This window comes from Mirounga leonina, unplaced genomic scaffold, assembly GCF_011800145.1.
Source record: "Mirounga leonina isolate KUSES-001 unplaced genomic scaffold, KU_Mleo_1.0 Mir_179, whole genome shotgun sequence".
NCBI classification, from domain to species: Eukaryota; Metazoa; Chordata; class Mammalia; order Carnivora; family Phocidae; genus Mirounga; species Mirounga leonina.
The window spans coordinates 5272841-5284363 of NW_023270466.1; the positions used below are offsets into that span (position 1 = coordinate 5272841).

At 46.7% G+C, this 11523-nt stretch overlaps 2 protein-coding genes across 3 annotated transcripts; both read left to right on the forward strand.

Annotated features, from left to right (window-relative positions):
• The first annotated feature begins 2052 nt into the window (after window positions 1-2052).
• On the forward strand, window positions 2053-11210 carry LOC118023332 (cathepsin L1-like). Its single transcript, XM_035024436.1, is given in 6 exon segments — window positions 2053-2419; window positions 2714-2836; window positions 8523-8747; window positions 9428-9590; window positions 10247-10364; window positions 10843-11210. Coding segments are annotated over 6 exon segments (855 nt in total). The 5' UTR covers window positions 2053-2293; the 3' UTR covers window positions 10943-11210.
• On the forward strand, window positions 2745-5465 carry LOC118023333 (cathepsin L1-like). Of its 2 annotated transcripts, XM_035024438.1 has the most exons (5): window positions 2745-2836; window positions 2935-3081; window positions 3313-3483; window positions 4172-4334; window positions 5010-5465. In XM_035024438.1, exons 3-5 carry the CDS (start codon window positions 3313-3315, stop codon window positions 5270-5272), a joined length of 597 nt encoding a protein of 198 aa, XP_034880329.1. In that variant the 5' UTR covers window positions 2745-2836; window positions 2935-3081; the 3' UTR covers window positions 5273-5465. The 2 variants fall into 2 exon arrangements, with proteins under 2 accessions (XP_034880329.1, XP_034880328.1); XM_035024437.1 differs by having other exon boundaries at window positions 2935-3483.
• Window positions 11211-11523: the final 313 nt, after the last annotated feature.

Here is an 11523-nt window from a genome sequence, read left to right on the forward strand (position 1 = left end):
TCATTGTTTTGTATTTTCAATATTAGGGCCAGTTGCCTCTGGGCCCAAGAGGTCCAGCCAACTCTGTAGCTTCTACAAAAGTGGGGATGCCTTGTTGCATTGCAGAAGTATTTTGTGTCAAAACTTCTGTAAGATTTCTTTTTTCTTTCTTTAATACTCTTGAGCCTAGATTCATCAGCTCAAGTTGTTATAAATCTGGAAAACTCTGAATTAAGTAGAAAACATGTTTCTCAAAGGGGAAAATGTTTTTCAAGAGGGAAAACCTAACTCTAGCTTCAAATGGAAATTTCTTGCCCCAAACACTACTTTCTTTAAGAAATATGACTAGTTTAAAAAAAAAAAAAAAGAAATATGACTAGCTTTGTCTTAATGTCATCCATGGGTTTTTGGTGACTTTCTAGAAAGGTTTTTGAATGTTTCTATTACCCACTCAGGACAGAACTGCTGAAGCACTAGGGAGTGTAAATGAGGTGGTCAGAGGGAGGAGGCTGATGACAGTGGGAAGGCTCAGCAGTGGCCCTTCAGGGCTGTGTCAGTGTGAGGAGAAGGCCCCACCCACATACCCCAGGCAGGAGGGGGCAGCAGGGCCTGTCCCTCAGACCTCATGTCACGGGAGAAAAGATTTGACCTTCCTCCCACAGTTGAGAGTCATTATTAATCAAGTTGAAAGTACAGATGCATTCTGTCCCTTATCCACCCAACTGCCCCCAAAAACAGAAGCCCCGAGTAATGTTGGCTCGCCCTGATCTAGGAGTCAGCTCAGTCAAATATATTCTCATCTTCAATTCTGCTGAAAAATGTTAGGACATTCCCCAACTAGTGACAACCCTTCCTGTTTGTGTTCCTTAAATTTTTAATTATATAAATTTACATTTGTATATTTTGTATGTTTTCCTCCATTTAAGATATTTTCACAAACTGTCATTTAAATCCTGACATTAAATGTAAATTAAAGTAATAATCATTGAAGTAAAGGTAAGTAAGACAATTTCTTAAATTAAATCTGAAGAAAAGCACATTGGATACTGAGGAACATGATAATCCATAATGCAGAGAGTCAGGAGGAAAAAGCAGTTTCTACATTCCGCCTTTTTTCCTTTTATTAAGCCAGATTTCTCTGTAAATAACACGTTCCTGTCATTTTTGAGAAAGGCTTGAGAGGGAAGAAGAATGGGGAAGTCAGGACAGGAGCGTTACAAAATGCCAAACCTTCCCTGGACACCGCTCCCATCAGTCCCTTTCCTTGAAAGCACGTGAGCCTTGCCCAACGCATCCCCTGTTTGGAGATTTCCAGTCCTCTCCAGAATTTTTCCATAACCCAGAGGCATCCCACCCTGAAACAGTCATAACACATTCCCCTGTGGGCTCCGCTTTCTCCACCTGCCCCACCTTTGCTCAAAAATAAACAGGAGCCACCACTAGGCTAGATAATCCTGTTCTCAGCCCTTGGGGAGATTTTAACCAAAGACTTTGGGACTGAAGGATACGCAGGGTGACGCTCGAAACCCACTTGGGTCTCCCTGTGAACTTCTTTTCGTGAACCGCCTGCCAACACATAAATTCCTGCTAATTAGTTGATCCGGGTCCCTAGGGAGGGACTGGATTCCCTCCTCAGTCCTGTCCGTGGTCCCCCAGCTCGCCTCTCGCGGGTCCACTGAGGCAGGCTTGTTCAGCTGTCCCCACCTTCGCGGAGCTCCAGGGCACAGAGGCCCCGCCCACAGGCTGGCTCAGCCACTCGCAGCCTGAGCAGGAGTTGGGGGCGGGGCTGACCGGGCCGGATCCCGACCCTAAAAAGGCGGCTTCGACCCGCTGCCAGGCCTTCTGGACCGCAGGACACGCGTCTGTGATCGAGACTGCGCAGCTGCACGGCCACAGGTGGTGGTCTCGTGCGGAGCCTGAGCCGGGGGCCGCCGCAGAACCAGCGCGGCCGCCTGCCTTGGGGGTCAGGGGTTCGGGCCTCCCAGGAGGCGCTGTCCCTGCGCTTGACCCCTCCAGACAGGGCAGCCTGATTCCCCTGACGCCTCACTGTCAGGCCCCGCCCCTCCCTGTGCCAAGATGCAAGTCCCCCGGAAGCGGCAGGGGGGTCGCAGGGCGGGGAGCGGGGCAGCGGGCCCCCTGCACAGGCCACACCCTCAGCCTCCCTCCACCGCCCCGTGGAAACCCTCGGGAGGATCAAGTCCCTGTTTGGACTCCACCTTAGCGGCTCTAACATCGCGGAAGAAAGGAGCAGGGCTTTTTAGGTGGTTTGGTCTAAGCAGAAACCCGTGTGTTTTCCCTTCCTAGGTTTTGGAACATGCATCCTTCTCTCCTCCTGGCTGCCCTGTGCTTGGGAACAACCACAGCTGCTCCAGAAGCCGACCAGAGCTCAGATGCGCGCTGGTCCCGGTGGAAGGCGGCGCACGGGAAGCTGTATGACGAGGTGGGTAACCGCTGCGGCGTCCAGTGAGACCCCCAGGGGATGTTCTGTGCTGGTGCGAGCTCACAGCAGAGAGTAGCTGCTTGAGGCCGCTCTAGCCGAGGCGGTCAGCGGGGCACCGTGACTGCACAACGGTGGGGGCGTCTGTCCCGCTGCGTGGTTGCTGGAGAGCAGCTCCCGGAGCGTCCGCGCAGCCCTGGTCAGGGTTTCCCCTCCTCTCTGTCAGCGCATCCGTTTGGTGCAGGTGAGTTGGTTTTAAATAGAAACAAAGATGAGGGGTTATATGTCTTTCTGCAGAATGAAGAAGGATGGAGGAGAGCAGTGTGGGCAAAGAATATGCAAATGATTGAACGGCACAATCAGGAATACAGCCAAGGGAAACACAGCTTCGCGATGGCAATGAACGCCTTTGGTGACCTGGTGAGGGTGGCATGGATTGCTGAACTTTTGTGCTTCCTCTAAGTACTTTTTCAGAAAAATCTCATGCTTGTCAACATTCTATTTCCTTTTCCTTGAAGACCAGTGAAGAATTCAGGCAGGTGATGAATGGTCTTAAAATCCAGACGCGCAAGGAGGGGAACGTGTTCCAAGCACCTCCCTTTGCTGAGACCCCCTCCTCTGTGGACTAGAGAGAGAAAGGCTACGTAACCCCTGTGAAGAATCAGGTGAGACAGTATTCAGCAGGTCACCCTCAGGAGTAAAGGCGAAAGGAATCCATGTCCTTGCTGTGGTCGGCTGAGAAGCGTGTGCAGCTCACGATGTTTTAAGAGTTTTCGGATCTGTGGGTGCTGTCAAATCTTGATATTTGTTTTGTAGTCTTGGGTTTTTTGATTTGGTTTCGGGGTCTGTGTGGTTCTTGTTGGGCCTTTAGTGCAACGGGTGCCCTCGAAGGACAGATGTTCCGGAAAACTGGCAAACTCGTGTCACTGAGTGAGCAGAACCTGCTGGACTGCTCTTGGTCTCAAGGCAACGAGGGCTGCCGTGGAGGCCTGATGGATTATGCCTTCCAGTATGTGAAGGACAACGGAGGCCTGGACTCGGAGGAATCCTATCCATACTGTGCACAGGTAAGTAGTGCTCCTTACCTGTGCTTCCAGCTCTGCTTTTTGGAGTTGAACACACTCAAAGAAAACAGATACCATATTTAATATTCACAGTTTAAACTGTAGACTCTACACTTGCAAACCGTCAGAACCATCATTAAACCATATTAGCCGGGCGCAGTTCTCTCCTCGATGGTTACCATATAACTGTTCCTATTTCTATGTTATGTGGCCATATATATACCATTCTATATACAGTACAGATTTCTCCAGAATGAAGAAACTTCTTACGGACAGGTAGACTGAGAGTGTCTCATGAAATACACACCAGCTAATGTTTCTTTTTTTTTTTTTTAAAGATTTTGTTTATTTATTTGAGACAGAGAGAATGAGAGACAGAGAGCATGAGAGGGAGGAGGGTCAGAGGGAGAAGCGCACTCCCTGCCGAGCAGGGAGCCCAATGCGGGACTCGATCCCGGGACTCCAGGATCATGACCTGAGCCGAAGGCAGTCGCTTAACCAGCTGAGCCACTCAGGTGCCCACCCCCACCAGCTAATGTTTCGATTTCAAAACAACCCCTGGCATTTCAGCTCCTGGGATGCTTCATAATGAACTTGGCTTGGGAATCATTTAGCTGCAAACTGTCTTGAACTCATGTTCCCCAGGAGGTGGATGGTAGCAATCAAGTCTCTTCCCCTTTCCCTTGGAAAGGACGGATCCTGCGAATACAAGCCTGGACAGTCTGTCGCCAATGACACTGGCTTCATGGACAGCCGTCAGGATGAGGGGTCCCTTATGGTGGCAGTGGCAACTGTGGGGCCCATCTCTGCTGCGATCGATGCTAGCCTGGATACCTTCCAGTTCTATCATAAGGGTAAGCATCTGTCTACATACAAATTTAGGCAGAAAAATGGGAAAACCACCATTACATACAGTAAGACTGACTCTGGTGTGTAGAAGTCAATGTAGAGTTTTGGAGGGTGTAGATTTAACATAGTTGTCTTTTCTGCACATGTCATTTTTGTGCCTGTTGTTTCCATCAGCCATGACTTGACCCGTATCCCCGTGATTTTAAGTACATCATAAATATATTTAAATGGCTACATAATTCAACTGGTATGCCTTTATTTACTTTACTTTTTTCTAACTGTTACACCTTGAAACATTCCAAAGAATTTTACTACTGTTACTGAAACTGGAAAGAACCTCTTGGCTCAAGTAATTTTGTGTCCTGTGCTGTTTCCATAAGTTGACATGCTCAAAGTTGAATCACAAGGTGTCAGTGAGTGCTCTTTTATGTTTCTTGACAAGTTGTTTACAGAAGAGATTGTACCAGTTTGTCTTTCTGCTGATATTAGATGAGGGCCTAAATCCTTAGCCTAGCTAAAAAATAAAAATAAATAAAAATAAAAACTAATTTTTAAATCTTATCTGGGGTTATGTCATTTAACTGAATTTTGAAATGCCTCCCTGACTGTGGCTGATAGGCTGGGTTACTATCACATGTTCCCAGAGATCCTCACCCCAGCACTGAATTTCTCTTCTCCAGGCATTTATTATGATCCAAACTGCAGCAGCGAAGACCTGGATCACGGTATTCTGGTGGTTGGCTATGGCTCTCAAGGAGAAGAACCCGAGAACCAAAAATACTGGATTGTCAAGAACGGGTATAAAAAGACAAGAATACTTATCTTTAAAGTTGAAAAGGGAATCCTTTTTGGAATCAGTGTTTGGAGGCAGGTCCCCCAACTCTTGAGCACACTTCTGAAATCCCAGCAGGGTTTACCCCACTTAGCTGGAACACAGACATAGTCACGTGATGACCACAGTAAGATACTGTCTCAAGCTTGCTAGGGTCCTGCGATAGTTTTGGTACCATTGCATTTCTAAATTGGAAATGTTTTCCTATTTCAGAAACACATCTGACCCTAAGCATTTTATGGTCTCTCATTTGTAGTCTGTGAAAGGTCTGAGGGTAGAATTCTGTGCTGGGTTAAAACTCAAGCAGGAACAGGAACGGCCTCTCCGGATTCTTCCGGAATCTGTCCTGGCCTCTGGTGCATTGCTCAGTATCAGGTGTGATTGTTCATACGGATAAATGTGTTTATTCCTCTGATAAATGTCAAATGCTGTCTTCTTCCAGCTGGGGCACGGACTGGGGCATGCAGGGCTACATACTGATGGCCAAAGACCGGGACAACCACTGTGGAATCGCCACCTCAGCCAGTTTTCCCATTGTGTGAGCTGAAGGTATAAAGAAGACCTTGACTGGGGACAGAATATGCAGAAGAGGAATTTTATCTTACAACTGATCATACTTTATTGTGTGGGATAAAACACTCGAACCACTGGAGATCCAACTTGTGATCTGATTCTGTGACTTCTTTAATTGCTGCTTTGAATAGCTTTGTGTGATTGACTTGTCCAAGAACTTTTGAATTTTTATATCTTATACTGATGTATAAAGTTTTAAAATAAAACCGTTTCAAAGTAGAAGTGGGGGAAGTTTTTAATATATTAGCTTCTTATAGAATCAGGCGTTAAATAATAAGAAACCAAGTAAATTACAAAGATCTAATTGGTTTAACAAAGGATTCATGAATCAGGCAGCTTCCCATTTATCTAGCAAATAGAGGAGAACTCCAAGACCTACGGAAAAAGAAAGGTTTGTAAAGGTAGGGAGAGGGAGCGGAGAAAGGGAAATTATTAGCAAAGAATCTGTTATTTGAGGCAAGGTCGCTTTCCTTAGGAGGACAGAAAGGCCTGTCAGTACATGGCCTGCTGCTGACCAGGACATTCCCATTATCACCAGGTACAGGTCAGATTTCAGCTGGGAGGAGGTTGAAACTGCGGTTAGCTTAGGTATTAGGTCTTGGTTTACTGACTTGGGACCTTTACCTAAGTGATGCCATGTGGGGCCTGTGGTTTTATTTTTGACAGGGCTCCAAAGACATAACCAAATGTGCCAGTGGTCCATTAGGAGCAGACTGGATGGCCTCTGGTCCTTGTAGTTACGAACATGCGCATCTTAGGTCAGCGGCCCTCTGGTTCTGTCTGACCCAACCCTGGAATGAAGCAAAATGGGACCAACGATCTACAGGGACAAAGGTACATTATCTTAACAAGGAAAAGACTTCACATTTTCGAAAAGTGAACATGCATACATAGGATTTCAATAATAGAGATACGCATTAGAGATCATGGTCATTTGACCCCAGATGGCTACAACCCAGTGGAGCTGCAGGACGGATGTCCCAGAGCCGGTTTCGGGTGCATCTTCCTCACCTGCCAGTGAGGGCCACGTGGCTACTTTGCAGATGAAAAGGACCAGACACAGTGGGTTGGTGTGTCTTGGGCCCAAAAAAGGATGAAGGGTAAGCCCCCAGACATGAGTCCAGGCTTCAAAAACAGAACTAGGGCCTGAGAGGTAGCAGACAGGTGAGGGCATCCAGAGTGCCCAGCTCTTCGGTCAAACACCTTTCTGGAACTTGCTGTGAAGTTCCTGCGTAGAAGTGATTAACAGTTACAATCAGCGGACTTCGTTTAAATAAAGATTTCTTTCAATAATGTGGGTGGGCATATTTGCAACGACGTAGATGGAACTGGAGGGTATTATGCTGAGCGAAATAAGTCAAAAAGAGAAAGACATGTATCATATGACCTCACTGATATGAGGAATTCTTAATCTCAGGAAACAAACGGGGGGTTGCGGGAGTGGAGGGGGGTGGGAGGGATGGGGTGACTGGGTGATAGACACTGAGGAGGGTATGTGCCCTGGTAAGCGCTGTGAATTGTGCAAGACTATTGAATCTCAGATCTGTACCTCTGAAACAAATAATGCAATATATGTTAAGAAAAAAGAAAAAAGAAGAAGATAGCAAGAGGGGAAGAATGAAGGGGGGGAAATTGGAGGGGGAGACGAACCATGAGAGACGATGGACTCTGAAAAACAAACTGAGGGTTCTAGAGGGGAGGGGGGTGGGAGGATGGGTTAGCCTGGTGATGGGTATTAAAGAGGGCACGTTCTGCATGGAGCACTGGGTGTTATGCACAAACAATGAATCATGGAACACTACATCAAAAACTAATGATGTAATGTATGGGGATTAACATAACAATAAAAAATTTAAAAAAAATAATGTGGGTGGGCATGTGGGAGGGGGGTGGGAAATTTTCCTCCACCCTCTTAGGATCTCTGGCCTGGCCCAGGAATTAAACTGACATAAGGTAAATTCACAGGAAAAAAAGTGCACAAGCTTAATTCAGTTTTTATATGCACCTGGGAGCCTTCATGAGAGAAGAAAGACCCAAAGAAGTGACCAGAGCTGGAAGCTCCTATACATTCTAGACAGAGAAATGATAAATTTGTAGAGAAATGACAAGACAAAGGGCAGTAAGTTGTGGGGAAGGACGAGGAGATACCTGTGGGGGCAGGAGGCAGAAGGAAGGGAAGATCAGGGTTATTTGGGAAGTGTGTTTGCACAGATGCGGTTGGGTGTGGACTCCCGGCCCCTGGTGATCAGGATGTTCTCTTGCTGGTTCCTTTCTCAGGGGAGAACCCCTTTCTAGGGGGAAATGTTATGACCTGCTTTCGGAAAGGGGATGTCAGAGAGCCCTTTCTACCTCTGCTGCTTCTCATGTGCCCTCAGCTGAAAATAACCAGTATGCCAACACGGCATATTCTGGGGGAGCGTGTCCTGAACCCCTCAAGCCTCACCGATCTGTTAAATGTCTTAGGAACAAACCTGGGATTTCCGGGGGAAGAAGGAATTCTGCCTCAAGGCTGTGGCATAGGGTGTGTGTGTGTCTGTGTCTGTGTGTGTCTGTGTGTCTGTGTGTCTGTGTGGGTTAGGGGGCTTGAATCCTATTGGCTCTGTGTCTCTGGAGAATTCAGACTGATGCACAGCCCCATCTTAGAGACCCGCCCACCATCTCCCGTTTTCCTGCCTATCTTTCTCATGCCTGTTTCCCTTCTTTGCAGAAAAAAAAGCAGGTGATTAGATTTCACTACATTTTTAGTTTCATTCCAGTTTAGCCTGAGAGCTTTATCATTTGGTTTCAGGGTCAGTGTGCTTCTGGTTGGGCTTTTAGTGCAGCTGGTGCCCTCGAAGGACGGATGTTCCAGAAACCTGGCAAACTCGTGTCACTGAGTGAGCAGAACCTGCTGGACTGCTCTTGGTCTCAAGGCAACGAGGGCTGCTGTGGAGGCCTGATGGATTATGCCTTCCAGCACGTTCGGAACAACGGAGGCCTGGACTCAGAGGAATCTGATCCATATCGTGCACAGGTGAGTGGAGCTCCTCACCTGTTATCATTTCAGCTCTGCTCTCAGAGTTGTATGCTTTTGAAGAAAACGGATACCATATTTAATATTTGCATTTTAAATGGTGGACTCTAGAGCTGTAAACTGTCAGAACCGTCATTAAACCATATTAGCCGGGTACAGCTCTCTGCCTAGATGGTTACCACGGGGCTGTTTTTATTTCTATGCTACAGGGAGACATGCACAGCGTTCTATATAGCTTACAGATTTCTCCCGAGTGAAAACATTCTTTTTTTTTTTTTAAAGATTTTATTTATTTGACAGAGAGAGAGAGAGCGAGAGCAGGAACACAAGCAGGGGGAGTGGAAGAGGGAGAAGCAGGCTTCCTGCCGAGCAGGGAGCCCGATGTGGGACTCGATCCCGGGACCCCGGGACCATGATCTGAGCCAAAGGCAGATGCTAAGGACTGAGCCACCCAGGCGCCCCGGGAGTGAAAACATTCTTAAGTACACGTAGACCCAGAATAATTCATCGAATACACACAAGGTAGTTTTTCAGTTTCAAAACAACCACCAGCATTTCAGCTCCTGGGATGCGTTACGACAAATTGGCTTGGAAATCCCTTACCCGTAAGCTGTCTTGAACTCATGTTCCCCAGGAGGTGGATGGTAGCAATCAAGTCTCTTCCCCTTTCCATTTGAAAGGACGGATCCTGCGAATACACGCCGGAGTATTCTGCTGCCAGTGTCACTGGCCTCGTGAACATCCCTCAGCAGGGGGCGTCCCTTCTGGTGGCGGGGGCAGCTGTGGGGCCCGTCTCTGCCGCTGTCCCCGCAAGCCTGGATCCCTTCCGGGTCTATAAAGAAGGTAAGCATTTGTCTATGTAGAGATACAGGTAGGAAAATTGGAAAACCACACTAACATACAGCAAGAGTGACACTTCGGTATGCAGAATTCAATGTAGAATTTGGGGGGGGGGTGTGGATTTAATGTAGTTGTTCATCCTGTACGCGTAATATTTCTGCCCGCCCTTTCCACTTGCCATGACTTGACCCAAATTCCCATGATTTTAAACACATTATAAGTATATTTAAATGGCTACATAATTTGATTGGTATAGCTCGCTTTACTTTTTTCCAATTGTTGGATCTTGAAAATTTTTAAAGAATGTTACTACTGAACTTAACACTGGAAAGAAGCCCTTGGCCCAAGTAATTTTGTGTTCTCTGATGTTTCCCTAGGCTCACATCCTTTAAGGAGAATCATAAGGTTGTGGCAGGTGGTTTTTTATGTCTCTTGACTACTGTTTACAAAAGAGATTGTGACAATTTGTATTTCTGCTAGCATTAGATGAGGGCCTAAACTGCCAGTCTAGCTAAACAAAACCACCTGACTTTTAAATCTCATCTGGATTTATATCACGGTTAAATTTTGATACTTCTCCCTTACCGTGGTTGATAGGCTGGGTTACTATCACATGTCACATGGGAACCCTCACCCCAACATTGGATTTTACTTTCCAGGCATTTATTATGATCCAAACTGCAGCAGCGAAGACCTGGATCACGGTATTCTGGTGGTTGGCTATGGCTCTTAAGGAGAAGAACCCGAGAACCAAAAATACTGGATTGTCAAGAACAGGTATAAAAAGCCAAGAATACTTATCTTGGAAATCAAAAAGGATTTGGAATCAGTGTTTGGAGGCAGGTCCCCCAACTCTTGAGCACACTTCTGAAATCCCAGCAGGGTTTACCCCACTTAGCTGGAACACAGACATATTCACGTGATGACCACAGTAAGATACTATCTCAAGCTTGCTAGGGTCCTGCGATAGTTTTGGTACCGTTGCATTTCTAAATTGGACTTTTTAAAAAAATTTCCGAACCACATCTGGCCCCAAGAGTTTCCTTTTCCTGCTCACGTTGCAGTTTTGTGAAAGGTCTGGGATAGAAGTATTGTGTGCTGGGTTAGAACGCACGCATGAACAGGAACGGCCTCTCCGGATTCTTCCGGAATCTGTGCTGGCCTCTGGCGCACTGCTCAGTATCAGGTGTGATTGTTCATGAAGAGAAATGTGTCGGATTGTTTGTAGTAATTGGCAAACGCTGTCTTCTTCCAGCGGGGGCAGGGACCGGGGCACGCAGGGCTACGTGCTGTTGGCCAAGGACCGGGACAACCAGTGTGGAATCGCCACCATGGCCCGCTTTCCTGTCGTGTGAGCTGAGGATGTAAAGAAGGCCTTGACTGGGGACAGAATGTCTGGAAAACGAATTTTATTTTAAAGCTGACCACACCTTACTGTGTGGCTGAAACACTTGAATCACCGAAGATCCCACTTATGATTTGATTCTGTGACTGTTCACACTGGAGACATCACTACTTCCTTACTCCCTGCTCTAATCAGTGTTGTGTGAGTCACTTGCTTCATGACTTTTGAATTTTCATGTTTTAAAAGGTTGCAGAAAGTTCCACCTTTTAAAATATGGGGCGCCTGGGTGGCTCCGTCAGTTAAACATCTGCTTTCGGCTCAGGTCATGATCTCTGGGTCTTGGGATCAAGCCCCATATTGGGCTTCCTGCTCTGCAGGGAGTCTGCTTCTCTCTCTCTCTCTCTCCCTCTGCCCCTCCCCACCAATCTTTCTTTCTCTCTCAAATAAATAAATAAAATATTTTTTAAAATAAATAATAAATAATATTTACTTGCATATGCTGAGGTGTGATTCTTTCTGTTTTCTTAAGATTTTATTTATTTGAGAAAGAGAGAGAGAGAGCATTAGTGGGGGGAGGGGCAGAGAGAGAAG

Coding starts and splice junctions, on each gene's coding strand:
- LOC118023333 (XM_035024437.1), top strand. CDS start 3,313: ATGTTCCGGAAAACTGGCAAACTCGTGTCACTGAGTGAGCAGAACCTG. Junction 3,484..4,171: donor CCTATCCATACTGTGCACAG/GTAAGTAGTGCT, acceptor TCCCTTGGAAAG/GACGGATCCTGCGAATACAA. Junction 4,335..5,009: donor CTTCCAGTTCTATCATAAGG/GTAAGCATCTGT, acceptor TCTCTTCTCCAG/GCATTTATTATGATCCAAAC.